Source organism: Gopherus flavomarginatus, chromosome 5 (genome assembly GCF_025201925.1).
Source record: "Gopherus flavomarginatus isolate rGopFla2 chromosome 5, rGopFla2.mat.asm, whole genome shotgun sequence".
Lineage (NCBI taxonomy): Eukaryota > Metazoa > Chordata > Testudines > Testudinidae > Gopherus > Gopherus flavomarginatus.
In genome coordinates, this window is record NC_066621.1 from 15,898,544 (window position 1) to 15,922,984 (window position 24,441).

At 51.0% G+C, this 24,441-nt stretch overlaps 1 protein-coding gene across 5 annotated transcripts in view; it reads left to right on the forward strand.

Annotated features, from left to right (window-relative positions):
* The window catches only part of PIK3C2B (phosphatidylinositol-4-phosphate 3-kinase catalytic subunit type 2 beta), an 86,329-nt gene that overhangs the window by 37,872 nt on the left and 24,016 nt on the right, over window positions 1–24,441 (forward strand). For 3 of the 5 annotated variants that reach the window (XM_050957120.1, XM_050957121.1, XM_050957122.1), the window contains exons 3-12: window positions 1,951–2,051; window positions 3,402–3,556; window positions 4,893–5,013; window positions 13,608–13,719; window positions 14,579–14,658; window positions 14,933–14,996; window positions 18,333–18,479; window positions 19,367–19,400; window positions 19,892–20,087; window positions 23,312–23,434. In XM_050957120.1, coding sequence (XP_050813077.1) covers window positions 1,951–2,051; window positions 3,402–3,556; window positions 4,893–5,013; window positions 13,608–13,719; window positions 14,579–14,658; window positions 14,933–14,996; window positions 18,333–18,479; window positions 19,367–19,400; window positions 19,892–20,087; window positions 23,312–23,434 — 1,133 coding nt within the window. Of the gene's footprint in view, window positions 1–1,950; window positions 2,052–2,820; window positions 3,176–3,401; window positions 3,557–4,892; window positions 5,014–13,607; window positions 13,720–14,578; window positions 14,659–14,932; window positions 14,997–18,332; window positions 18,480–19,366; window positions 19,401–19,891; window positions 20,088–23,311; window positions 23,435–24,441 lie in introns of those variants that run through there. The other 2 variants (XM_050957124.1, XM_050957123.1) reach the window with 2 other exon arrangements.

The window sequence follows — 24,441 nt, forward strand, 5'->3', positions numbered from 1 at the left end:
CTCCTGCACCCCAATCCCCCCAACCCCACCCCAGAACCCGCACCCCAGCTAGAGCCCTCAGACTGCACCCTGTGCCCCAACCCTCTGCTACAGCCCTGATCCCCTTCCTGCACTCCAAATCCCTCATCCCCAGCCCCACTCTAGAGCCCATACCGCCAGGAGGAGCCCTCACCCCCCAACCCCCTGCCCCAGCCCTGATCCCACTCTCACCCTCCAAACCCCTTGGTCCCAGCCCAGAGCACCCTCCTGCACCCAAACCTCTCATCCCCAGCCCCACCCCAGAGCCCACACCTCCAGGCGGAGCCCTCACCCAACCCCAACCCCCTGCCCCAGCCCTGATCCCCCTCCCACCCTCTGAACCCCTCGGTTGGAGCACCCTCCTGCACCCCAAACCTCTCATTCCCAGCCCCACCCCAGAGCCCACACCCCCAGTTGGAGCCCTCACCCACCTCCAACCCCCTGCCCCAGCCCTGATCCCCCTCACACCCTCTGAACCCCTTGATCCCAGCCCAGAGCACCCTCCTGCATTCCAAACCCCCCAAACCTGGCCCCACCCCAGAGCCCACATCCCCAATGAGAGCCCTCACCCCCTACTGCATCCCAATCCACTGTCTTAGCCTGGAGCCCTCTCCTGCACCCTGAACTCCTCATTTCTGGCCCCACCCCAGAGCCTGCATCCCAAGCCGGAGCCCTCACTCTATCTTGCACCCCAGCCCTCTGAGCCAGCCCAGTGAAAATGAGCAAGTAAGGGTGGGGGGAGCAAGCGACAGTGGGAGGGGAGATGGAGTGAGCAGGGGGTGGGGCCTCGGAGGAAGGGGGCGGGGCAAGAGTGTCAGTTTTGTGTGAGTAGAAAGTTGGTAACCCATATCTCATTTGTGACAGTGGCCAGCACAGCTGCTTCAGAAGAGGGCACATGAAACCCCGTAATGGACATTTATGGAACCACCTGTCCTTAGGAGAAGTATTTTCCTGACCCCATCTGTTAGTGGCTGGTTTATGCCCTGAAGCATGAGGGTTGAAAGGCTACCATAAAACTCAGATCCTTTATTTTTAAACTATTTTAGTTCTTTGCCTTCATTTATATCCAGAAGCAATGAGTTCTGCAGTTCATCACTGTTAGAGCTGGTCAGAAAATGCAACATTTCCCACAAAAATTGTAAATAGAATTAAAAGTTTTCATTTTATTCAAAAAATGTTGCTAAATTTTTGTCTGTTTTTCAGTGAAACAAAAACTGAAACTTATTTTTAGTTTCAGTGTTTCAGTTCCCCTCCTCCCCTGGTCACTTTTGTTTCCAGTGGAAAATCGGGGCTGACCAGGGGAAAAAGGGATGGGGTGGGGAGTACTTTTTTACTGGTAAAATACTCAGAATTTCAGTGCAAATGGCGGTAACACCACACCAGCTTGTGTCTGTCTGGCTGATGAATTTCCCAGGCCTCTATCACTTTTGCCCACAATCCCTCATGTAGGGTGACCGGATGTTCCGATTTTATAGGGACAGGCCCGATGTTTGGGACTTTTTCTTATATAGGCTCCTATTACCCGCCCACCCCCGTCCCGATTTTTCACATTTGCTATCTGGTCACCCTACCCTCATGGGGCTGGCCAAGTTGTCCCACAATGCTCAGTGAAAGCAAGCCCAGAGTGACCAAGTGAGCTGTGATGCTATGAACCCTGAGAAGCACACCCAGAAATCTTTGCATCTCTCACAACTGGATCCAGCGAAAGGGAGAGGAACCGCGTCTTGGTCGCCCAACTTGAGGGTAGACTGTAGTGAAGACATGGCCTATGCGTGTTACGAGGGGCGGCGGGGAGGGAGTAAGAAGCATCCCACGGTGACTTGGAAATGAACTCAGCACAGTGGGAAATGGGGCCCTTCCACTCCATTGGCTGCTGTTTGCATGAGCCTTCTTGCTACTATCCCTGCATCTCTTGCTCTCTTTCCGTGCCAGGTTGCCTCCCGACCGCACTCCTTAGCTAATGGCTATGAGCTGTTTGAGGTCTCCGAGGAGAGGGACGAAGAAGTGGCTGCTTTCTGCCATATGCTAGATGTGTAAGTACCTGGGAGGGATTGAGACGCGTTCAAGATGTCTTTCTGGGGTCTCCCCTCAGTTAACTGTCCTGCAGCACAGGCCATAATTTGGAGGTCTGTCAGTGCACTGGTGGTTGAAATGCCCTTGGGATTTAATTGCTGTGCCTTATTTAATCTTGGGAGAAGGAAGACAAGCCTTTTGTTGTCTCCGCTGTTTATGCTGTGTGGTGGCTAAGCAGTGGCACCGGGGAAGGGTCATTCCTGGGGTGCGAGTGATGAGACGACAAGCCCATTTGTGCTGGGCGGTGATTGGAATCTTTGGCACAATTCCATGCAAAGCAGCACAGGGGAGGAGGGTGAGGGTGGCACCCTGTTGATGTTAGAAAGCTATAAAAGAGGCATTCAGGGAGACAACATAAGGATGCCCCTTTCTGCTCTATTCAACACTTTGGGGCTGGGAGAGCTTTATAGAGGGACAGCGTGGGGAGACGGTAAATATCTTCTTAACATTCAGAGCTACATTGCTGCATGTAGGTGAGGGAAGGAGGAGGAAGCAAGAGGGGGAACTAAGACCATTTAGGACTCTCTTAGGTGGATGGTTTCCTGACATAAGGAAACTGAATGCACCAAGGCAGGCAAACAGAGGCCTGCTGTCTGGCTAGCTGCACTATCAGCTGGTTTCAAGTCAATATTGAGCATGATATCTGTGATCCCTTCTGGCTACCTGCTTAGTCATTGCCAACTGGCAATTTTCCTTACGTGTTGAAGCTTTAGTTCTGGAGTGGGAGGTGGCCTTTCAGATTAGTTCAGAGAGGGCGTTCCATGCATAAGGGGTGGCTTGCAAGGATGCACAGTGGCACATGAGAGAAATGAAAAACAGGAGAAATGAAAAATGGTATCTCAGCTAGAGAGAGAGGCTGGAGTCCAAGACACAAGCCACAGGCCTGAACTGCTTGAAGGAAGGCTGTGCTGATGGTGACAGAGAAAGAGGGGAGCAGGAGAACTTAGATGGCATGGGCCCGAGGAGATGGAGCTCAGTTTGGGTCACGTCAAGCTCAGGCTGGCCATGAGACACCCGTGAGGAGATATCAAAGAGTCAGGCCGAGATGCCGGAGTGCGTGGAGGGAGACGAGTTGGAGAGAGAGGTAGATGGTGGGAGTCACTGGTGTCGGCCATGTGAGCCGATGAGATCTCTTGGAGCGAGGTTGTAAAGGGAGGAGAAGAGGCCAGGAGAGAGTCCTCTGGTGCCTCTATGGAAAGGAGGAGAGAGGAAGGGGAGAATCCACCACACAGTGAGGGATAAAGCCCTATGTGGGATGGGGCAGGGACCTCTAACTCCTCTTCTGTCCCTCCCCCCGCTTCTGCCTACAGCTTGAGATCTGGCTACAGTACCAAGGACTATTCCCTCACCGGCTTTGTCTGGAGCACGGTCAACCTCAGCCCTGAGCACTTGGGCCATGGCATCAGCCTGAAGGTGACCGTGGTGTGCGACAGCGTGCAGGAACCGCTCACTTTCACCTGTGACTGTAAGTCCCTGCTAGGGTGGTAAGTATGGTGCTTTGCTGCCCTCGCGTCCACCTGTGAACACGATATCCTCGCACGGCGAGAAACCCACACCTCCGCTGTTCCCCACGGCAACGAGGGGGCTAAGATGGCTGCCGTTAGCAGCTCAAGCGATGGTGTCTTCTGCCTCGTCCTGCAAATTCATCTTTCAGTTCCTATGGGACAGACGTGATCCTGGTGACAGTGGCTCCTCTCCCAGAGGAGAGAGTGTCTGTGTTGCCCCCATGGACGGATATGTGCTAGAGGTGGGGCCCCCCATCTAAACTCTGGGTTCTGAATTTCTCAGTGTCCCCCTGTGATGGGCAGCACCAAATGCTGCATCCAAGAAGGCCAGAGTGGGGTTGAGATCCAGGTGCAGGTATCTCAGCTCATTTTCACTCTCCATCACTGCATGTGCACAGGGCCGGCACTACCATTTAGGCAGCCTAAGCAATCGCCTAGGGCGCCAGGATTATTCGGGGAGTGGCATTTTGCTGGGGGGGCGGCAGGCGGCTCTGGTGGAGCTGCCGCAGGCATGTCTGCGGAGGGTCCGTTGCTCCGCGGCTCTGGTGGAGCTGCCGCAGTCATGCCTGTGGATGGTCAGCTGCTCGCGCGGCTCCTGTGGACCGCCCACAGGCATGCCTGCGGCAGCTCCACCAGAGCCACGGACCAACGGACCCTCCGCAGGAATGACTGTGGCAGCTCCACCGGAGCCGCGGGATCAGCGCGGGGGGCGGCGAAATGGCCATGCGCCTAGGGCGCAAGAAACCCTGTCGCCGGTCCTGCATGTGCACCAAGGTCTCTGGTCCTCTTTTGGATGTGGTTGCTTGGATACGACTAAAGCAGGATAAGCCTTAAATTACAGGCCTGATCCAAAGCCCATTGAAGTTAATAAGAGTGTCTCCACTGACTTTGATGGGCCATGGGCTGCTTGTGGCGCAGTCAGCATATAACTGTGGCCCATGTGATATCTTCAGGGCCATACGAGTAGTATAGATATTGTGTGGATGTGGCCCACATAACACACAGAGAGCTGCATATGCGGTCCACAATGATAAATAGGTTAAGAACCACTGCCCTAGGCAGTGGCTCGCCGTATGGTTTAGATGCTGCCTGGGGTCTCGCCATGCAGGAATGGGGAACTGTGGAGGCTGCCTGCGCTTCCTCGCATGACTCCACCTCCAGCCGGGTGCAGAGAGGGATTGTGGGGAGTAGAGTCTCAGTCACTGATCCGAGAGTAGCGGGTGGGGTGGGGAGCCCCAGAGAATCATGGCCTGAGGCTCTCGCCCTGTGGGGTTTGTTCCCTCCCCGCCCCCACAGGCTCCTCCACAGTGGACCTGCTCATCTACCAGACTCTGTGCTACACATACGATGAGCTGCTCGGCATTGATGTGGATGACTTCGTGCTCAAGCTCTGCGGCCTGGAAGAGTTCTTGCAAAAGTGAGTGAGCAAGTAGTGGCCGACCGGCTGCACGTAGGAACCTCAGCGAGCCTGCTCTGGTGCACCCAAAACATCCCCTGGTGTCCAGGAGAGCGGTGGGTGGTGGAGAGCTGTTGAATCCTTGCTGTGATGGGGCAGGAAAGGGGAGCCAGCCCCTCTTTCGTTTGTCCTTCCTTTCATGCTTCTTTGCACACTCACATGACAAGCCCTGTGGTTGCTGTTGGGCCCAGTCCCTCACACTTTCCCTGGGGTAGTGTGTCTTCTGAATGGGGCGGTGTTGTGCAAGAGCTGGGTTTATCTGAACGCAAGTCAGGAGCCCCCTGGATTATTCCATTTCCTGCCTCCCGACATCACTGGGGACTCTCCTGCCAAGAAAGGCAGGAGCCTTATCCTCTTGCTGCAGGATATAAGTAACTCCCCTTGACCCCATGTTCTGGGGAGCTCATGTTCGGAGAATATTAGAGAGCAGCCAAGAAAAGCTCTTGAAATACTAATTAAAATCCTGATGATACTCAGCGAAGTGGCTGGGGCCGGCAATCAAGTCGAGAGCTTAATTTTTGGTATTTTTATTTAAGTGACTGGCAAAAGGCTGCCAGCTGGGGCCGGCTGAACAGGGTAAATAGAAATTTGGAAGGGGAGAGGGAAGGGGATTTTGAAAACGGTTTGGTTTTGCCAAATTTCCCTGCTGACAATGTTTTTATGCTTTTAAGATGAAAACCTCCAAATGTGCTGGTGCTTCCTTCCATTTGAGGAGCTGAAAAATGTCAAACAAAATGCAACTTTTTTTAAAAAAAAAGAAGAATCCATGAATGGGGGGATTTTAATGGAATATGTTTGCCCAGCTGTGGTGCAAGCCTATGTAACCTTTGTGGAAGGCCTGGGACCCCTGAAACGACCCCAAAGCTTCCATCTCCGTTAGAGGACAGGAGGGCCCCCCAAAAAATAGAGGCCAGCAAAATACATGGACAAATAAAATGTAGGGATGGGTCTGAGGAATAACGAAAGGGGGAACCAGTGGGGATTAAGGAACCAAGAGCTTGTAAGTTCTTTGGGGCAGGGACCATCTCTGTTCTGTATTTGTACAGTATCTAGGACAATGGGGCCTGGTCCATGACTGGGTTTCCTAGACGCTACAGCAACACAGGTAATAAATCAGCCTGTTGGGAAAGGTGCCATGGTGACTGACATCCTCTGCATAGTCACAGGGCAAGTGTGACTGCAAGATTTCCCATGCTGCCCTGCTGATGTGTCTCACCTGGTGGGACCACGTCTAGGAGGGAAAAGATTCTGTTCAGTCTCCATGGCCTGTTCTGTCTTTCTTGGGGTGGCCAGTTAGTGCTAGTGGCTAGTTTTTGTGATGTGGACATGTGTCCTCTGGGAACTAGACTGAGACCCACCTTCTTGATTTTGCATGGGCCACCAAACAGTCTAACAGGCTCTAAGAACGAGCCACTAGTGAAAGCCTCCTTGCCCCTGAGCCATCTGCAGCCCTCCACTTTGGCTTTTTCCTTTGCTAACTCTCATTTTGCTCCTGTGTATTCTGAGCCCCTAGCAAAACAAGGATGCTCGGGGGACACTGTAGCAATGGCTGGCCAGTGACTTAAGGCACCCCACTTGTCATTCATCAACATTAAGTTTCAGTCTCTCCATGACGGAGTTACTCATACTTGGTGCGACTTTAAAGGTGGCTTTAGTTTTGCCTCTTCAGAGCTTGTGGCCCAGTAATGATGCCGGAGAATGCGAGCTGGCAAACGAAACCCCCCTATTATCCTAGCTGGGCTGTCAGTGAACAGACTTTTAAACCACATGGAGTCCTCAGCAAAGGATGGCTTGGAGCGTGCAGGAGACCAGATCCAAGGGAATAAACTGCCCAGACCAGTTTGCTTTCCAGCATGGAAAGCAATAAAAGCTTTCTAGTCTCAGGGCTATTTCCTGCTCCTCCGCAGCCCTGGCAGGCTGTGCCATAGCTTTAACCACAGGCCGGCTCTCTCTGCAGTAATGGAGGGAAGAATCTGCATGTAAATGGCTTAGAGAGCGAAGTCTCAGGTCTGGCATTACTAGACTTCCTGAAACCACAGGTTTTAGTCCCAGCAGGGGCAGCTCAGCCTTTCATCCTTCCCAGGTAGAAGAGTCAAGTACTACTGATGTCCTTGGCTGCTGCACTTGGGCATTAAAGATTGCCTGGTGCTTTTTGTGTTTGCAGCTGTTTGCTCTGATATGAACTTCCCCTCCCTGCTTTTTGACATTGCCTCCACCCCAGAGGCTGCTGCATTTCATGGGTGGAGGAGGTTTTTTTCTGTAGATAAACTATCTGTAAAGCTGCTTAGGATGAAGGGTGTTCTCTGGCTGCAAAATCATATCGATGTAACATACATGGCCGTATGGGCAAACAAAATATCTCCTGTCATTACATACAATAAACCAGAACAAGGTGCCCTAAGGACCTGCCTCTGCTTCAACAAAGTCACTGGGAGCTTTGCTATTGACTTGACTGGCCACAGAAAAGGGGCAGTTGGGAAGTCTCCTTGTGCAGGGGAATCTCCTGGTTGGCTCCATTCCAGCCATTCCCCGCCCTCTGCATAAAGGGCGTGATGAGGGATGGGCAGGGGGTGAGGCTGTGCTCCTTGTGCTCCAGCAAATCTTGCCCGGCTGGCAGAATGGGCCTAGTTGCTCCAGCCCTTTAAAGCAGTCCTTTGTCTTAGAATCACCTTTGCTCTGTTTTCCATCTGCCCCGAACTCATGCGTGGCTGAGGAATAAGCCCAATGTCTATTAGTGTGTGTGTGTGTGTGTGTGTGTGTGTGTGTGTGTGTGTGTGTGTGTGTGTTTTAGAGAGGGCCGTATGCAAACCATATATATTAAAGAGCCATATTTACCAAAGCAAATAGATATATGACCTATATAGAAAATCTCTTTGGATGATTGCCATTGCAACTGCAGTGGATTGCTGGAAATGCCTCTCTCCAGGGGGAGTTTGGCCAGCCTTGAGGGGAAAACTCTGCCAGTTGAGAACTGGCAAGACCATTCCAGCCTCCGAGCTAAAGACGAGCTGCAAATTCTCCTCATTAGCTGCTGGGCTTTTTCTACTGATGCTGTCAGTGTCAGCAGAAAAATGGTCTTCCTTTGTGTATAATGAGCCTTAACCAGAAGCAGCCTCCCTCTGAAAAAGTAATTTACATCAGATGAGGGAATAATGCTCCCGACTTGTCATCTGCAGGCTCCTCCTGGGCTTTTTTTTTTCTTTTCCTTGTTAAAAGGATCTGGTGTATGGTTACAAAGAGAGAAGACAGCTTTTCTCTCATCCTTGCATCTAACGCACAAACTGATTGCAGAGGGTGGCAGAGAAAGGCGATGCTGAAAACTTTTGCACAGGCACAAGAGGGTGTCTGATGTCAGCTTTGCTTCAGGGAGGGAGGGAGGCTGGTCTTGTGGTTAAGGCACCAAGCTAGAACTTAGGAGAGCAGGATTCTAATCCTGGCTCTACCACAGACTCACTTCCTGTGTAACCTTAGTCAAGTCACTTCATCCCTCTCCGTGCTCTGTTCCCTATCTATAAAAGAGGTTATTATATTTTCTTTCTTCTATTCTTTGTCTGTTTAGATTGTGAACTCTTCAAGACAGGGACTGTATCTTATGTGTATGTACAGCACCTAGTACCATGGGGAGCTAATCTCAGCCCAGGCATGTTGAGGCTAGAGTAATACAAATAAGTCCTTTTTTTTCAACTGTCTAATCTACATGCCCTGCTCATTACTGTGAATCTTTGCACACATTTGGCAATGACACGGCTTGTCTTTGCTATGGGCTGTGTCCCCTCTTGGCAGGGAACAGCATGTCTTGGGGATAGAGCAAAGATGTTCCCTGTCTCTTCTCTCACCCCCACCCACCCACACTCTGAAGGGTCCCTAATGAGCTGGAGTTAGAATGCTGTGCTCTATCTCACTGGTCTCCTGGAAGGGTCTTGGAGGAAGGCCCATGAACAAAGCCACATTGTTTCTGATCAACTCCCCTCCCCCCACCCACTTCTCTAAAATGCAGTAGATGCCAGGAGTGCTCAAAGCCTCCCCTAGCTGTTTTGGCCAACTAGGCAGCTCAGCAATCAGAAAACATCCTACACTGACACGTCGGTTTCTGGACTCTCTGGGCTCGATTCTTCTCTCACAGCAAACTCACTTCACTCCCGTCACTGATCACTGGTGCCCAGTTGGAGGCAGTGATACTGAACCAAAAGGCCCCATAACCAATAGCCCCTTCACTCTGCTAGATATAGGCTGTGATGAAATCCATACCTATTTACCATGCTGGATGCCCCAGAAAGGCCTAGATCAGATGGCAGATTTGTCGTCAGGCTGCTGCAAACATGCACAGCCTGTGACTATTTCTGGTCCTACTCTACTAAGTAACTATCTATCTAAAGTTCTTTTATGAGCCCCATTACTATAGCATCTGAGCACCTCGTAATCTTCAGTGTATTTGTCCTGCCCCTGTGCGGTAGGGCAGGGTTATCATGCCTTTTGTATAGGTGGGGAACTGAGGCACAAAGAGGCTAAGTGACTTGCCCAAGGTCACACAGGGAATCAGTGCCAGAGCTAGGAATTGATCCACCATCTGCAGAGTCCCAGGGTCATGCCCTAACCACTGGATAATCCTTCCTTCCTAACTAGTTTCTATTTTTTTTATCATCAACAAATGGTTGCTGAAATAATAACACAGGAACCAGAACACAGTGTGCTACCATTTTGGTATGATACCCCAGGAACAATGTGCTAGCTCCCCCGATGGGTCTGCAGATAATTAACAAGCTGTTCACAAAGCCACACACACACCAGTTACCAGGGTGTCCAGTCCCCTACACTGAGGCAGCACTAAGTATTAGCTAGCCCATCCCTCAGAAGGTGTTTCTCTACTTGCTCTTATAAACCTCCAGGGACAGAGATTTCACAGCCTCCCTAGGCAATTTGTTCCAGTGTTTAACTACCGTGACTGTTAGGAATTTTTTTCGACTGTCTAACCTAAATCTCCTTTGCTGCAATTTAAGTCCATTACTTCTTATCTAGTCCTCAGTGGTTAAAGAGAACAATTTACACCCTCCTCTTTATAACAACCTTTTACGTACTTGAAGACTATCATCATGTCCCCCCCTCAATCTTCTCTTCTCCAGACTAATCAAATTCAGTTTTTTCAGTCTTTCCTCATAGGTCATGTTTTCTGACCTTTAATCATTTTATCAGAGGGGTAGCTGTGTTAGTCTGTATCCACAAAAACAATGAGTCCAGTGCACCTTAAAAGACTAACAGATTTATAAGCTTTCGTGGGTAAAAAACGTATCTATTGTCAAAGGCGCTAACTCAACTGCCATGTAAACTGTCTGAGTCTGAACCTATTGTGCTCATGAGCAATCTTTTGTTTTCCTCATGCTGCAAGACTGAAAATAGATAGTTTTTTGGGCTGTTCAGAATATCCTAGAATTTCTGCAGATTAATCTAGATTTGGGTGACAGTTCTGTTAAGAAAAGAACGAGGAGTCCAGTGGCACCACCAGATTCCTCGTTGTTTTAATCATTTTGTTGCTCACTTCCGGACTTCGTCCAGTTTTCCACATCTTTCCCAAAGTGTGGTGCCCAGAATGGGATGCAGCACTCCAGTTGAAGCCTTACGAGTGTTGAGTAGAGCTTCTCGTGTCTTACTTCTCGTGTCTTGCTTACACACTCATCCCAGAATGACGTTCACTTCTTGTTTGCAACACCATTACACTGTTGACTCATATTAATTTGTGATCCACTATCACCTCCACATCCTTTTCTGCAGTACTCTTTAGGATTCTTCGTTAGCCATTTCCCATTTTGAATTTGTGCAACTGATTATTCCTTCATGAGTGGAGTACTTTGCATTTGTCCTTGTTGATTTTCATCCTGTTTATTTCAGACCATTCCTCGAGTTTGTCAAGACCATTTTGAATTCTAATCCAGACCTCAAAAGCATTTGCCACCCCTCCCAGCTTGGTATAGTCTACAGACTTTATAAGTATACTCTCTATGCCATTGTCCAAATCATTTATGCTAGAACCAGACCTAGCACAGATATGTCCTTCCAGCTTGCCTGTGAATCAGTAACAACTGCTCTTGAGTATGGTTTTCCAGCCAGTTGGAACCTTGCAATAGTTTCACATAGGCTCTATTTCCCTAGTTTGTTTATGAAAAGGTCATGTGAGACAGTATCAAAAGCCTTACTAAAACTGAGATATGTCACATCTACTGCTTCCCTCCTATCCACAAGGCTTGTTACCTCATAGAAGAAGGATATTAGGTTGGTTTGACATGATTTATTCTTGACAAATCATATTGACAGTTTCTTATCACCATATTCTCTTTTAGGTGCTTACAAATTGATTGTTTGGTTATTTGCTCCATTATCTTTCTGGGCAGCAAAGTTAAGCTGACTGGTCGGTAATTCTCTGGCTTGTCCTTATTCTCCTTTTTATAGACAGATAGTATATTTGCCCTTTTCCAGTCCTCTAGGATCTCTCCTGTCTGCCACAAATTCTCAGAGATAATCTCTTATGGCTCCAAGATCTCCTCAGCTAGTCCCTTAAGTATTCTAGGATGTAGTTCACAAGGCCCTACTGACTTGAAGACATCTAACTTATCTAACATGCACCCGACGAAGGGAGTATTCACCCAAGAAAGCTCATGCTCCAATACATCTGTTAGTCTATAAGGTGCCACAGGACTCTTTGCTGCTTTTACAGATCCAGACTAACACGGCTACCCTCTGATACTTAACTTGTCTAAGTAATTCTTAAACCTGTTCTTTCCCGATTTTAGACTCAGATCCTACCCCATTTACACTGATGTTCGTTGTCTGATCTCCGCTAACCTTTTTGGTGAAAATGGAACCAACCAATGATCTATTGTTGTAGGGCAGAGTACAGGCAGGAGGTGTGTTGGGAGTGCTGAGGATGTGGAGAAAATCAGAGAAACTGAATTAAAAATCCTCTCACTGGGACCAGGGTCTAGGCACTTCTGCCCCAGCGACCCCGATCGCAACCCCTCTCCAGGCCTTGGGATATCACTGTGCACTTAGTCCCACCACCTCAAAGTCTCACCCCTTCCCTACTCCTTATGTCAGTTGCACCAGCTGTGTGTGGGTTGCAGGTCAGGATGCAGGCTGTGCTGAGATAAGAACCAGCCGTTCCTGCTGGAGCAGCCTGGGAGAGGCAGGGCTTCCTGCTGCAGCTTCCCCCACTTCTGCATTGTTCCCTCCGTCAGAGGAGTTTCAGGCAAGGGCCGGCCCAACTCAGTCTCTGGGTCCCGGCTTGGGTTGCAGCAGAGTGCAAGCAGGGTTTGCGCAGCCAGTGCGCACAGGAAGCAAGAGTTGGAGCCTCCCTCCCGCCCTGCTCCGCGTTTGAATTGCCAGGTCGGGTGCAAGGCAACTTAGACAATAAAGCTGAGATTTTCAAAGCTGCCTAGGGAATTTCAGCCTCTGGTTCCCATTCATTTTAATAGGAACTGGGCAGTCGTGTTCCCTGGGCAGCTCTGAAAGCCTCATCATAAAGCTTTGAAAGGAGCGGACGCCATCCTGCTGCTCCCATCCCATCTGTAGCTCTGTTCCCTGTTCTCTCAGTGCCATGCTTTCACCTCCCAGCATGCTGTCCCCAGCTGCTCTGGGTCTGTACCTGCATTGCCCCCATGTGCTCCCATCTCTCCTACTCCACACTCCTTCCCACACCCTCCTATTTCCAGGCCAGCCTGCCTTTGAGCTTGCAGGTGTTTTAACTTTGTTTCCCCCTCCCTGGGCACCTTGCACTCTGCTTTTGGGGGGCGCCAGTGAAAGCCACACTGGACGATTCTCTCCTGCAACTGACAGAGATTCTGTATCGCAAGCTGCCTCCAGAGCGTTTCAGCTCCTGTCGCTTCTAGATAAGGCCCTTCAGCCAGGCCAGGCCAGACCCAGAGTTTGGTTCGACCTGAGTTTGGTCTTTACTGAGTTTGTACGTGACAGTCGCCACTTGGGCTTCCTGTATTGTAGGGCTTTGCCCAGCCCCCACTGTAAGTTAGTGCAAGCTCCGGGCTGCCTTTATTTATGCTGTGATTCCCTGGGTCGCCCAAATGTAACCAAGAATGAGGCCGAGAGACCCAGGTAGCCCAGTTCATCTTCTCCCTGCTACATCCCCATGGTTTATGTTAACCAGAGAAGCTCCCCTTTTCACATTTTCAGCATGGCACTCTTGAGTGAGGGCCCCTTTTTCAGTGGGTGAGGAGCTGAGAGGGCAAGTGCCTCTATAATAACTTTCTAGCACTTACTTACTAATCCCAATAACGTCTGTTTTAAAGAGGTAGGGAGGGAACTGAGGCACGGGGGGTGGGGCACGGCAGAGGAGAGTGACTTGCCCAGGTTTAACCAGCCAGGCACTGGCAGGGCTGGAGTTAGAATACAGCCATTCCTGCTCCCCAGTGCTAAGATCCATCTACTAGAGGCCCGGAAGATCTTTATCAAAGCGGAGGTCTTGAATTTCCAAGCCTTTCCCTTCTGAAGCCTGTGCCGCAGGTTGGAGCGGGGCTCAGACCACAGCTGTCTTTTTTTGTTCTTCGTTCCAGCAAACACGCCCTGGGCAGCCACGAATACATCCAGCACTGCAGGAAGTTTGACATTGACATCCGGCTGCAGCTGATGAAGAGGAAGGCAGTGCGCAGCAACCTTGCCAGGACGGTGAGTAGCTGCTCTCAAGGAGGAACTGAGAGAGCACTGAACTGATGCTGTTGCTTGGGGCATTGAGCTCTACCGCTGCCAGGGAAGGGGTGGGGAGGATCACCAGCTATCTCGGGGCTGCTGATCTGGGGGGACAAGGCCATGACGCCTTGCAAATTGCTGCCTCACCAGCTCCCTTCCGGCGGGTTCAGTTCTGCGGCTGCTTGCCACCTCAGTCCCTGTCCACCACCAGCTAAAAGGTCCCTACTCTCTGCCTTTCTCATTGCAACCAGGGCTTGCTTTGGGAGCACTCATTTAGTCCAGCTTCTAAACTCCAGCAGTTCATCTTTGCATCCTTCCCAAATGCAGAGAGATTTGCTAGGCACGGGTCTACAGAGGAAGCCATGGATATTAGAGATGGAAAAGACCCATTTGATACATCTGGTCTATCCCCTGCCCAGTGTGAGATTGTTACTTGCATCTGCCCACGCTAGTTCTAAATGTACCAAGCAACTGGGCTCTGGAGGTACTGCTCCACAGCCCTGCAGATCTCGGTGTCAGAAAATGTTCCACGATTATTGTCAGCGCAGGTTGTCCCTTATGTTAATTTAATCACAACACTCTCGGCTACAACCCATTGGCCCTCCTCAGTGATCCCACCGAACCCAGGAGCCCCTACACGCTTCTCAGCAGACATGGAGCTAGCGGCTGAGATTTTCAAAGATACTTACTTTTCAGTGGGAAGTTGGTATCTCAAATGACTTCAGCGACTTTGCAGATGTCAGCCAAAGAGTCATACTAGGTACAGCCAGCATCCCTAATGGGAGGAGTTAACGCCTACAGATCAGATGCACCTGAAACAGGTCTCTTTCTCCTACAGGTGAACGATGATCAGAGCCCTTCCACGCTCAACCATTACATTCACCTGCAGGAGAGGCCAATCAAGCAGACCATCAGCAGGTAAAGAGGAGGGGACAAGTGGTGATGTGAAGTGTACAGCTCCCATTGGAGGTGCAGAGGGGTTTGGATGGGGGTGTGCTGAGCAGGAGGGTGGAGGAACATAAATGGATCCAGGCAGCAAGGCACTTGCACTGCTTTCCTGGGGCTGCACTTGAATGCTGTTTGCATGAGAGGGATGGGCTGTCCAGTGAGAAGTGATGGAGAGGTGCCTCCATGGCTACCTCTCGTGCTCTCTCTCTCTAAGCTGAGTTATCTTCTATCTCCTCCAATTCAGGCAAGCCCTGAGTCTCCTCTTCGACACCTTCCACAATGAGGTTGACACCTTCCTAGCAGCCGAGGTGAGTGTTGCTTGCCCGGGACAGGATGGCCTCTGTACTTGGACCCACACCAGTACAGAGCACAGCAATTTAACAGTTGGGGGTGAGGGGCATGTCTGGGCTTGTCTACACACAGAAGGTGCTCCAGTTTAACTTAAATCAGCTGTAAAAACAATTTTAGCAGAGCTAGTGCAAACCCCAGTGTGGACACGCTTATTAGATTACACCTGGTTTATAGCAGTTTAGTTGCACTTGTAAACTGGGCCTTGTCTACATGAGAAAGTTGCACCTACATAATTTAAATGGGTTTTTAATCTGATTTCATTGAATCTGCGCACACAGCTGTGTGGACACACATTTCCCCTTAAGGGGGTTTATAGTAGTTAAGCTAAACCAAAATAAACCACTCTTAAGCTGATCTAAGCTCAGGTCCATTTGGAAGACTTTGCTGGTATAGCTACATCAGTATACTACACCAGCAAAGCACTCTTAGGCCACATCTACACTCTAGGGATTACAGTGCCCATAGCTATTCCAGGATTACCCCACACTGTGACACAGCCTACAGGAGTTTTTCCATCACTGTAGGAACTCCACAAGCATTCTTCTGTCCGCATAGCTGTGTCCACGTTAGGGGCTAGGTCACCATAGCTATATCAGGCATAGAAGTGGATATTTCACATCCCCGACCCATGTAGTTATGTCAACCTACAATTTAAGTGTAGACCAGGCCCCAGTGTGAATGGAGCTTATACCCGCAAAATTGCTCAGCTGTGTCAGTCACAGACCACATCTTCTCACACCCCAGACCAACATAGTGATGCCAGGAAAAGTTTGTGGAGTAGATCTGGTTTTAGAGTATCCGCACACACAGTAGCAACAGCTTAACTAAATCAGTTTAAAACAACACCATTAGTTAATCCAGTGCAATTTGTGTGTGAAGACGAGTTGCGAGTGTGATTGGATTCCACAATGCCAGTCTTAGTGCTTCTAACAATACTTTGCCACTCCCTAGTAGCTGTCATCTACAGATCTCAGAGCACCCTTCATATGTGGGTCAGCGTTCTCCCTGTTGTACGGAGATGGGAAGGGACTGGCCCAAGGGAGTGGGGCCAGAGCTCAGATCTCCTGACTTCCAGGCCTTTGCTCTCACCACTAGGGAACGCTTATTCCTATAATGAAGGTCCCATGGGGCTTTCTGTTCTGGGGGTGCGGGAGTTAGTTACCTACTTGATTTTCAGTCCTGTCCTCTGGGACCCAGCGCATGTCTGCCAGTCACCCACATGCAGGTTTTTCCTGCTAAACCCTAGGGCCAATAACCCTCTCTTGTTTTCACTAGACACGGCTACGCCTGTAAAAGAATTGCTGACCTGAACCTGAACCTGAACCATCTCTGCCTTATTTCACATTATGTTGACTCTCTCCTTCCTCATTCCAGTCAGGGATCCCTCATCAGAGCCAGTGCTCACCAGTTTTCCAGCCCAGCTTCGCAGACACAAGAGGCTGAAATAAGTCTAGAAGAGTGTGCCCCACCTAGGGGTTAGAGCAGAGAACTGAGCATCAGGACTCCTGTGTTCTTGTATGGTTTTGCCACTGACTCCCCTCAGGAAAGTCGTTTCACCTCCCTGTGCCTTGGCTCCCCATCTGTAAGATGAAGATAGAACTTACCTACCTCCTGGGATGGCTGTGAGGGTTAAGTCATTAATGATTGTAAAGTGCTTTGAGATCCCATGATGGAAAGAGCCATAGAATGTGTGTAATTACTATGATCCAAAACAAAATCTGACCCTTTATCCTTGGTCATTAATTTTTACACAGTCTTTAATTGATAAGAAGACCAGGCACTTCCTCTATATGCCTCTTTCATGTGTGGATCTCAGAGTGCTTGGCAAAGGAGAGTAGAGGCCATTATCCCCATTTTTACAGATGGGGAAACTGAGGCACAGACCAGTGAAGTGACCCGCTCAGAGTCACACTGCATGGCCATGGGTGGAACCCAGGTCTCCTGGCTTCCAGCTTGGTGCATTAGACAGGGATTCACAACCTTTGTCATAGCATGGACAGCAGCAGCCCCTAGTGGCAACTCCCGCTCCATGGTTTGAGGTGTCCTGGCTGGAGTTACATATGAAGGAGTGGCACTGGCAGCATCATGTGTGTCCATAGTGCTCAGCTTGGGAAGCTCATTGTTAGACCATGCCACCTCCATTTCAGTAAGTGTAGGTATCCGCTCCCTACCCAGTCCAAAATCAGTCCTGAGTATCAAGTCTCAAGCCAAATAGGTTAAAGAGTGCTGAGAATCCCCATATCCCTGGGGAATGAGCCATAGCTTTACTTAGCTGATGGGGTATGGCCACTGGGTCTCTCGCATGTGACTGGGTGGGGCAGAGCCGCAAGCTTCCCCTTTGTGCTCTCCCAGTGCCAAACCCACATGCCGAAGGTGCCAGGATCCTGCCTGCTCAGCAGCAGGCCTGCTCCCAGCTAGGAAAGCCAGGTCTGCAGGAAATCAAGGACGTACAATGGACCATGAGGAGACAGATACTGGGCTGGGAACTTGCTCAGCATTGGCTCTGTCTTTTCTTTTGGGCTGTCTCGTTGGAGGGGACACAAGAATGCAGGTGCAGATGGGCACCTACAAGGCATTATCCCCACCACCCCCTGTTGCATTCTGTTTGCATGTGACTTTCTTTAGGTGCCACAAAGTCTCCTCTTTCTCCCTGCTCTCTCCTGGCACCTCCTGGCTACAAGTACCTCCCGGGAGTGGAGGGGGTACAAAAATGGAGGACAGGGCAAAGCTCAAGTCTCCAGCACAGTGCAGAGATCGCAAAGGGTCTCATTCCCCCCACCCCAGCTCTGTTTTTGTTTGCTGGGATGCAGACGCATGGGCAGTGCATATGCCATGGGACCCTCCTATCCACCTCTTTTGGGCAGGTCCAGACCAGGAACTCCTCGGTTTTCCACCCACTCCCTTCCTCTTGAGCTGCTGCTTTATATCAGGCATAATCCTTCTGCTCTCAGCCCCCTTGCCACCTCTGCATGGCTGCTTGCGCTCACCTGGCCCAAGAGAGAGAGCTCTCTCCCAGGATGCCTGAGCATGGGTCAAGCTGGGACTGGCTGGACTGCGAATGCTACCGGTGGAGTCAGATAGAATGTGCTGTGGTGGGACAGAGGTGGTTAAAATGCAGGCGTCCTTGGGCCAAGGTTCCAGTGGATCTCCTTATGGCCCCTGCTGTAAGTCCATCAGATGGTGATCATGTCAGCATACCCCAGCAGTGGTGGTAAGGTCAAGCCATCTGGCTGCTTCGCTGCACTGCCCAGTGGAGTCTGAGACCATGAGCTTCTCCCTGCTTTCCCTTCCAGGGAGACTTCCAGCTGAAAGCCGACCGGGTGATCCAATCCGTCATGGCCATTTGCAATGCCCTGGCTGCTGTGGAGTCCCAGGAAATCACTGGAGCCCTGAACCAGCTGCCAGCCTGCCCTTCTCGCATGCAGCCCAAAATCCAGAAGGTAAGCGGCCAGGACCCAGAAGCTCCTCAGCAGGGAAGCTGAGCTTGTAGGAAAGGGATGAAATTAAAGGGAAACTGAGGCTGAACATTAACAGTGTGTGTGAGCCGGGGTGGGCCTTCTGCCTGGGGAGATCTTTCTAGGTTGTGGAATAATATCCCAGAGGAAGGGTGGGAGCATCATCTCTTGAATCTGGCAAAGCCCAGCATAACAGACAGTTCAGCGAGGAGCAGTCTGTCCATGGGCTGGCTTCATAGGGCTTGATCCAAAGTCAGTGGGAATCCTTCAGTGGACATTGGATCGGGCCCATAGATTTCAAGGCCAGCAAGGCTCTGGTCGGCTACCATAAGCTAGTGATCAGGATCCCCCTGACCTTTTGTGTAGCCCAAGGCCAGATAATGTCACCTAGTGGTTCCCTCCACTGCAGGCATCATTCTTCCCTGCTTCATAACTGAGCCTCGAAGCTTGCCCCTGAACTGGCCTGTATCTCCTAGGCAGAGGTCCAGTCTCATTTTAAGGACTCCCAAGAGCTGGTTAATCTAACAGTGAAGAGCCCATTTGTGAGAACCCAGCTTCCCAGACTGGAGAGGGCATCTAGGTACATTTAGGTAGGGTAGTGGGTGAAAATAAAGGGAATCTGGCCCCTTTTCATCCTTTTTTTATCCCCCCCACCTCTCGCCAACATACCACATGTAAAATTCCTGTACAGCTGAGACTGTGCAACTGCCTTTGCTGTATTTCCTTGTTTGCTGCTGCTTGAGTGGCAAGGAATGGAAAGGCTTTGGGAGGCTGTTACATAAAGTAGCTGGCTTGGACAATTGCTTCCAGCTGTGTCTGAGGGCACTGGAATAACCTTAACATTGCTCTTCTGGTTTCTTTTTCCTTGACAGGATCCAAATGTTCTGGCCGTGAGGGAAAATCGGGGTAATTTCTCTTCTCCGCTCATTCTGTTGCAGAGTTCTTGGTGCTTTTGATCTTCAGATCCCTTCCCCCTATTTAGCGTGGGACAAACTTAAAAAAAACTTTTTTGTGGGGGGAATGGCCTTTTTGGGGAGGGGATTTATCATTTTTTTTCCATTTCCAACAAAAAACTTGAAACGTTCGGTTTTCAGGGGGGGGTTGCCCCCGACTTGTTCCCCCTGGAAAAAATCCACATACAGAGTCACATCGGCTTGAAATAATTTAATCAGCCCCCCAAAGTGTCCCACAATGTGCTTGAGCCCCTAGGCAGGTCACTATGCAAGGTGTGGGTAGGGCATGACCATCTGTAGCAGGATAGAGGCAACCGGAGCTTCCATCATGGGCTGGCAGTACCGGAGACCTCCTCACCAAGGTCCAGCGTGTGGGGAGGGGAGATGGCGGGGGCATCATTCCAGAGCATCCCTGTTTCATGCCTCATCTGTGCTCCCTTACAGAGAAGGTCGTGGAGACTTTGACGGCCGCCATCTTGGATCTGGTGGAGCTTTACTGCAACACCTTCAACGCAGACTTCCAGACGGCAGTGCATGGAAACAGGAAGCACCATCTGAGCCAGGAGGCCTGTCTCCTCACCTGTCCCCTCTCCTTCACTGTCTACGCCACACACCGCATTCCTATCACCTGGGCAGCAAGGTATGAGGGCTTAGTCACGTGTCCCTGCTGGATGGTGAAGGTTGATTGGGGGAGATTCCTACCCAGGGGCTGGCTCCTTGTCTGGAGTTACATCTCAGGATACCACTTCACTCCGTCTGGTCTGCGGCTGCCTAGCCAGTGTGGTCTCTCCTCGGAGGCCAGAAGCCTTGGGCCATGGTTGCAGCTGCACAGTTCAAAGGCATGTTAAGTGTCTGGAATCCCGCTCTCATTCTAAGGCTCTCTGCCCTACCTTAATTTGACAAAGCGCATCTGGGCTGATTGCCCCCGGTCCACGTCGCTCTCTTGCATCCTCTAGGCTGGCATCCTACAGGCAGCACTGGGAAGAGCCTGCAGCAGGGCTGGTCGGGGACAAGGCATGAATTGGGGCGGCATCACGGTCTCTTAGCATCCTTTACAAGGACACTTGGTCCTCCTGTTCCAGAGAGTCATTAGCTGAGGTCAGAGAGATATCTCCCTTTACAGTGAAGTATGGGACAACTAGGTACACCAGAGGTTAACACAACTGCCTCTGGACCTTCTGGCAAAGGCTGCTCTTAGGACCAGAAGCACTACTGCTCTGCTCTGTTCCACACCCCACACCCAGCTTAGGCATTACTGAGTCATGGATACCTGGCTGCAGTGAACCTATAATGTATGTCTACCCCCCCACCTCACCCCTAGCCCTTCCATGCCATGTTACTCTCACCCCTGCATGGTGAGATGTGTCCAGAGCTCCAGCTGGATTTCTGCAGGGAAGACAGGAGGCCAGTGCACATGTGGGTGTTTTGTGCCTTGTCGCTGCAACGGACCGTAGAATTCAGAGCTGGTAAAGGTCTATATAGGCTCATAGTCCATCCCTCACTGCTCTGCCAGGGCTGCAGAGAGTGCCCTGATGGGGGGTGTATCCGAGCCAATGGGATCCTGGGAATAGACAGGTCAGAGACAGAATTGGAGCTGGCTGAGGGGTTCATTCCTAGTTGGAAAGGCTGCAGCAAGGATTAGTTAGTTCACTGAATGGTTGTCTCATCCCTGCCATAATCTAGAAGCAAAAAGAGACCTTCCTTGCCTTACCTGCCTGCCCTGTAATGATAATACAGAATACACCAGGAATATGGGCCTAGGCAGGGTCAAAGCTCAGGATGCCGGAGCCCCCGGAAATTCAGCCCGTTGGTGCTATGCTGGTGGGTGTTAGAGGAAGCCCTTGCAGGGAGGGAGGGAGGGGAGCTGAGCCTTCCGTCTTGCCGCAGGGAGAGGAGTCAGAGAGTGGGGCTCGCAAGAGGCTGCGGAGAGCTAGTGGCGCCAGTGAGGGAGACCTGGTGCAGTTGAGCTCTGCAGCGCTCTCCATAGCCCAGCCCAGCCCCGTTTGCACGGGCTGCGCTGGAATGCTCTGGCTGGGAGAGCTCATCTCAGCAGGCTCCCCACAGCTCATGCCTGCTGCAGCCCTGGAGACTGTGACAGATGGGCCCGTTCTCAGCGAGAGCTTGTGTCCTGGCGGCCAGTGGCTGTCTAGGCTTTTTATCCTGGATGGATGAGGGGACAATGAGACGTGTGTAGTGAGGGGGGAGGGTTATGTGTGTATGTCAGGGGCTGGGGTCGGGTGGAGGAGATACTCCTTTGTTAGCTGCCTGGGCTTGGATACCTATGTTTCACCCAATGCAGGGAAGATGCCCATTGGTAAACCACGCTCCTGGCTTCGGCTGGCTGCCTTACAGAGCTCTGCAGCTCCGGCAACACGAGCCGCGAAGGGGGTAGGAGACGGCCGCAGTAGTAGCAGCCGCCCCTCCAGGGACCCCTCGCCTTTGTCCCATCCTTAATGTATTCCAGTTGGTGATTGACTCCGAACAAAGGAAGTAGCCTGGGAAATCCAGGCATCCTCTGACCTTTGTTACCCCGCCACGCTCGGCACCTGTCGCAAGGCTGCATCCTTCTGGGAGACCCCCATGTGATGGCATTCTGTGGCATATGTCGATCTGGCTGTTTGGAAGGAGTTGGGCCTTCTCTCGGTAGCTTCCTCCATCTTTCCCAAAGGGATAACAGCCTGGGAGAAAGATTCCATGGCTGATCTGGAGAGGCAGTGGAGAAAAGGGGATAAAATCCCCCACCCTGAGCTGAAATGTTCTGGGGTGGGGAATGGGCTAAGAGGAGGTAGGGAGTTTGTGCTCAGAGTCAGCTGTCCGCTCTGGAGGGAGTCATGCGTCTGATCACAGGGCAGATGAAGCAGTTTGAGTTACAGTAAGATTGCCACAAACCTTGGTCTGAAATTCCAGCCTTGCTGGCCATCCAAACCTGAGAAACATTTGTTCAGTGTCCCCTCAAGCCCCCAGTGTCTTGTATTATCATGGAGGTGCCCGGACCTCTGGATTCCAGCCGCAGACCACAGCAGAGGACCTCTGCTCTGGGCAGCACTGCTGACCCTTCTGAGTAAGCTCCAGAAATTTGGTGGCTCTCCTCCCCAGATCTCTGAGCCCAGTTTCATGAACCCATTGGCCAGATTCTGGAGCCACTGATTTCCATGGAGCTTTGCACCAGCTGAAAATTTGGCCCCAGAGCTGGGCTAAGGATCCAAGGTCTGTTTCTCCCTTTGCCTCATAGCTGGTGGTGTCACTTACCCCTATGCCAAGCAAGCACCAAACCCTACAGCAACGTAAGTAAGTGGAGAAAGTCTGACCTGGTAGCATTTTACAGACCCAAGGTGCAAGGCAGTAGGGAATCAAATCTGGGAGGGAGGGAAGGAGACTTATCCAGATCTCTGCATCTTCGTCTGAGCTCAGTCCATGGCTTGTCCAATCCCGTTGGGCCCCTAGAAGATGTCAAGTACATTTGAAAGGCTTCGGTTTACCTGTCACCTGCTAGATTTGGAATAAACCAAACTTTTTCCCCTGTACACTGCTCCTGCTTTGTGTGCCACTATGAGATGGGAGGAGGGAAAGGGGCAGGGAGGAGAAAAGGAAGGAAGAGATGAGGAATTGGAGGAGAGGGAGATGGAAATGGGAGTAGGCCAGTGTGCACAATGAAACTTTTACTGTGCGGTAGCAGAGTCCACATGGCCTGTTAGTGCATGGCAGGCTGGTGCACTGTATATTCACACCCAGCTTACAGCGCACCAGTTGTCCATATAGACACTCCCACAGTGACTGGAGAAAGCAGAGATGAGGGCCCTTTGTTTCTTTGCTGTACATTGCAGGTATGTCTTTACCTCTCCGTTTTATTTTCTCCTGTTGCAGTTACGAAGACTTTTACCTCTCCTGCTCCCTCACCCATGGTGGCAAGGAACTCTGCAGCCCCCTGCAAACGAGAAAGGCTCATGTGTACAAGTACCTTTTCCACCTCATCATCTGGGACCAGCAGTAAGGCAGTCCCTGCTTAGATCTGACCTGCATCCCTTCACCTCGGGTGGGGAGGGGAAAAGAGGGACACCCAACAATCCAGGTGTCTGTTGAAGGGGGGCTGGATGCAGTCTGCCAAGGACTGAATGCAGATGTCTAGGCAACCATGGCAGAGGCAGAGCTGACCCGTGGAATGAGATGGGGAAGCTAGGGAGAACCAGCTGCACCCTTCTGTCCTACCTCCATTCTTGCTCGGTGCCCCACCAGATCTCACAGGGGAATGAGACCTGGATTCACAGAGTTCCCTCGTAACGTCCCCTGCCAGGGAGCAATGGCTTTTCAGGCCTCCTCACAGTAGGAAACATGAACAGCTCAGGGGGCTTAAACTCCAAGTAACCTTCTGTTGGAGGGATGTGCTGCCAGTGTAATAGAGCACAGGAGCTTTGTAATGAGTAACCCCGGGAAATAGCCATGGGGTGGGTCAAACCCAAGTCAGATACCAACCACTTGTTACCCCAGGAGCTCAGAGGCTTCTGCGGAAATGGGCCCTGGACCCAAACTGCACCCTGGCCTGGTCTGGCAAAGCAGAAGCCCAGGGGAAGAAGTTTCATTCCATGGCTTGTCTATAGGGTGAAAGTTACCAGCAAAACAATATCAGTATAGTTCTACTGCTATTGTTGTACTATATAGTCCAGAATAAGCATCCTCACCAGAAGCTATACTGGTATAATCACAGCAGTATAATTATACCACCATATTTCCACCAGTACATTTTCCCCAGTAGACAAGCACCACCTCTACAATACAGTCATCACCCTTGGGGTTCTTCTGGAATCATTGCTGACTGACAACAGTCCGCCCAATTCCTTGCTGTGGGGCTAATGCAGTTCTGGAACAACAGAGGCAAGTGCCAACCCCACCCTTAGCAGAGTGCACAGACCCCAGCTTGGGTGCAGCTTTGCCAAAAAACTCAGGGCTAAGTGTCCTAGGGCTCAGCACCCAGCAGCTCCCTTTGGGACCCTTGTGGC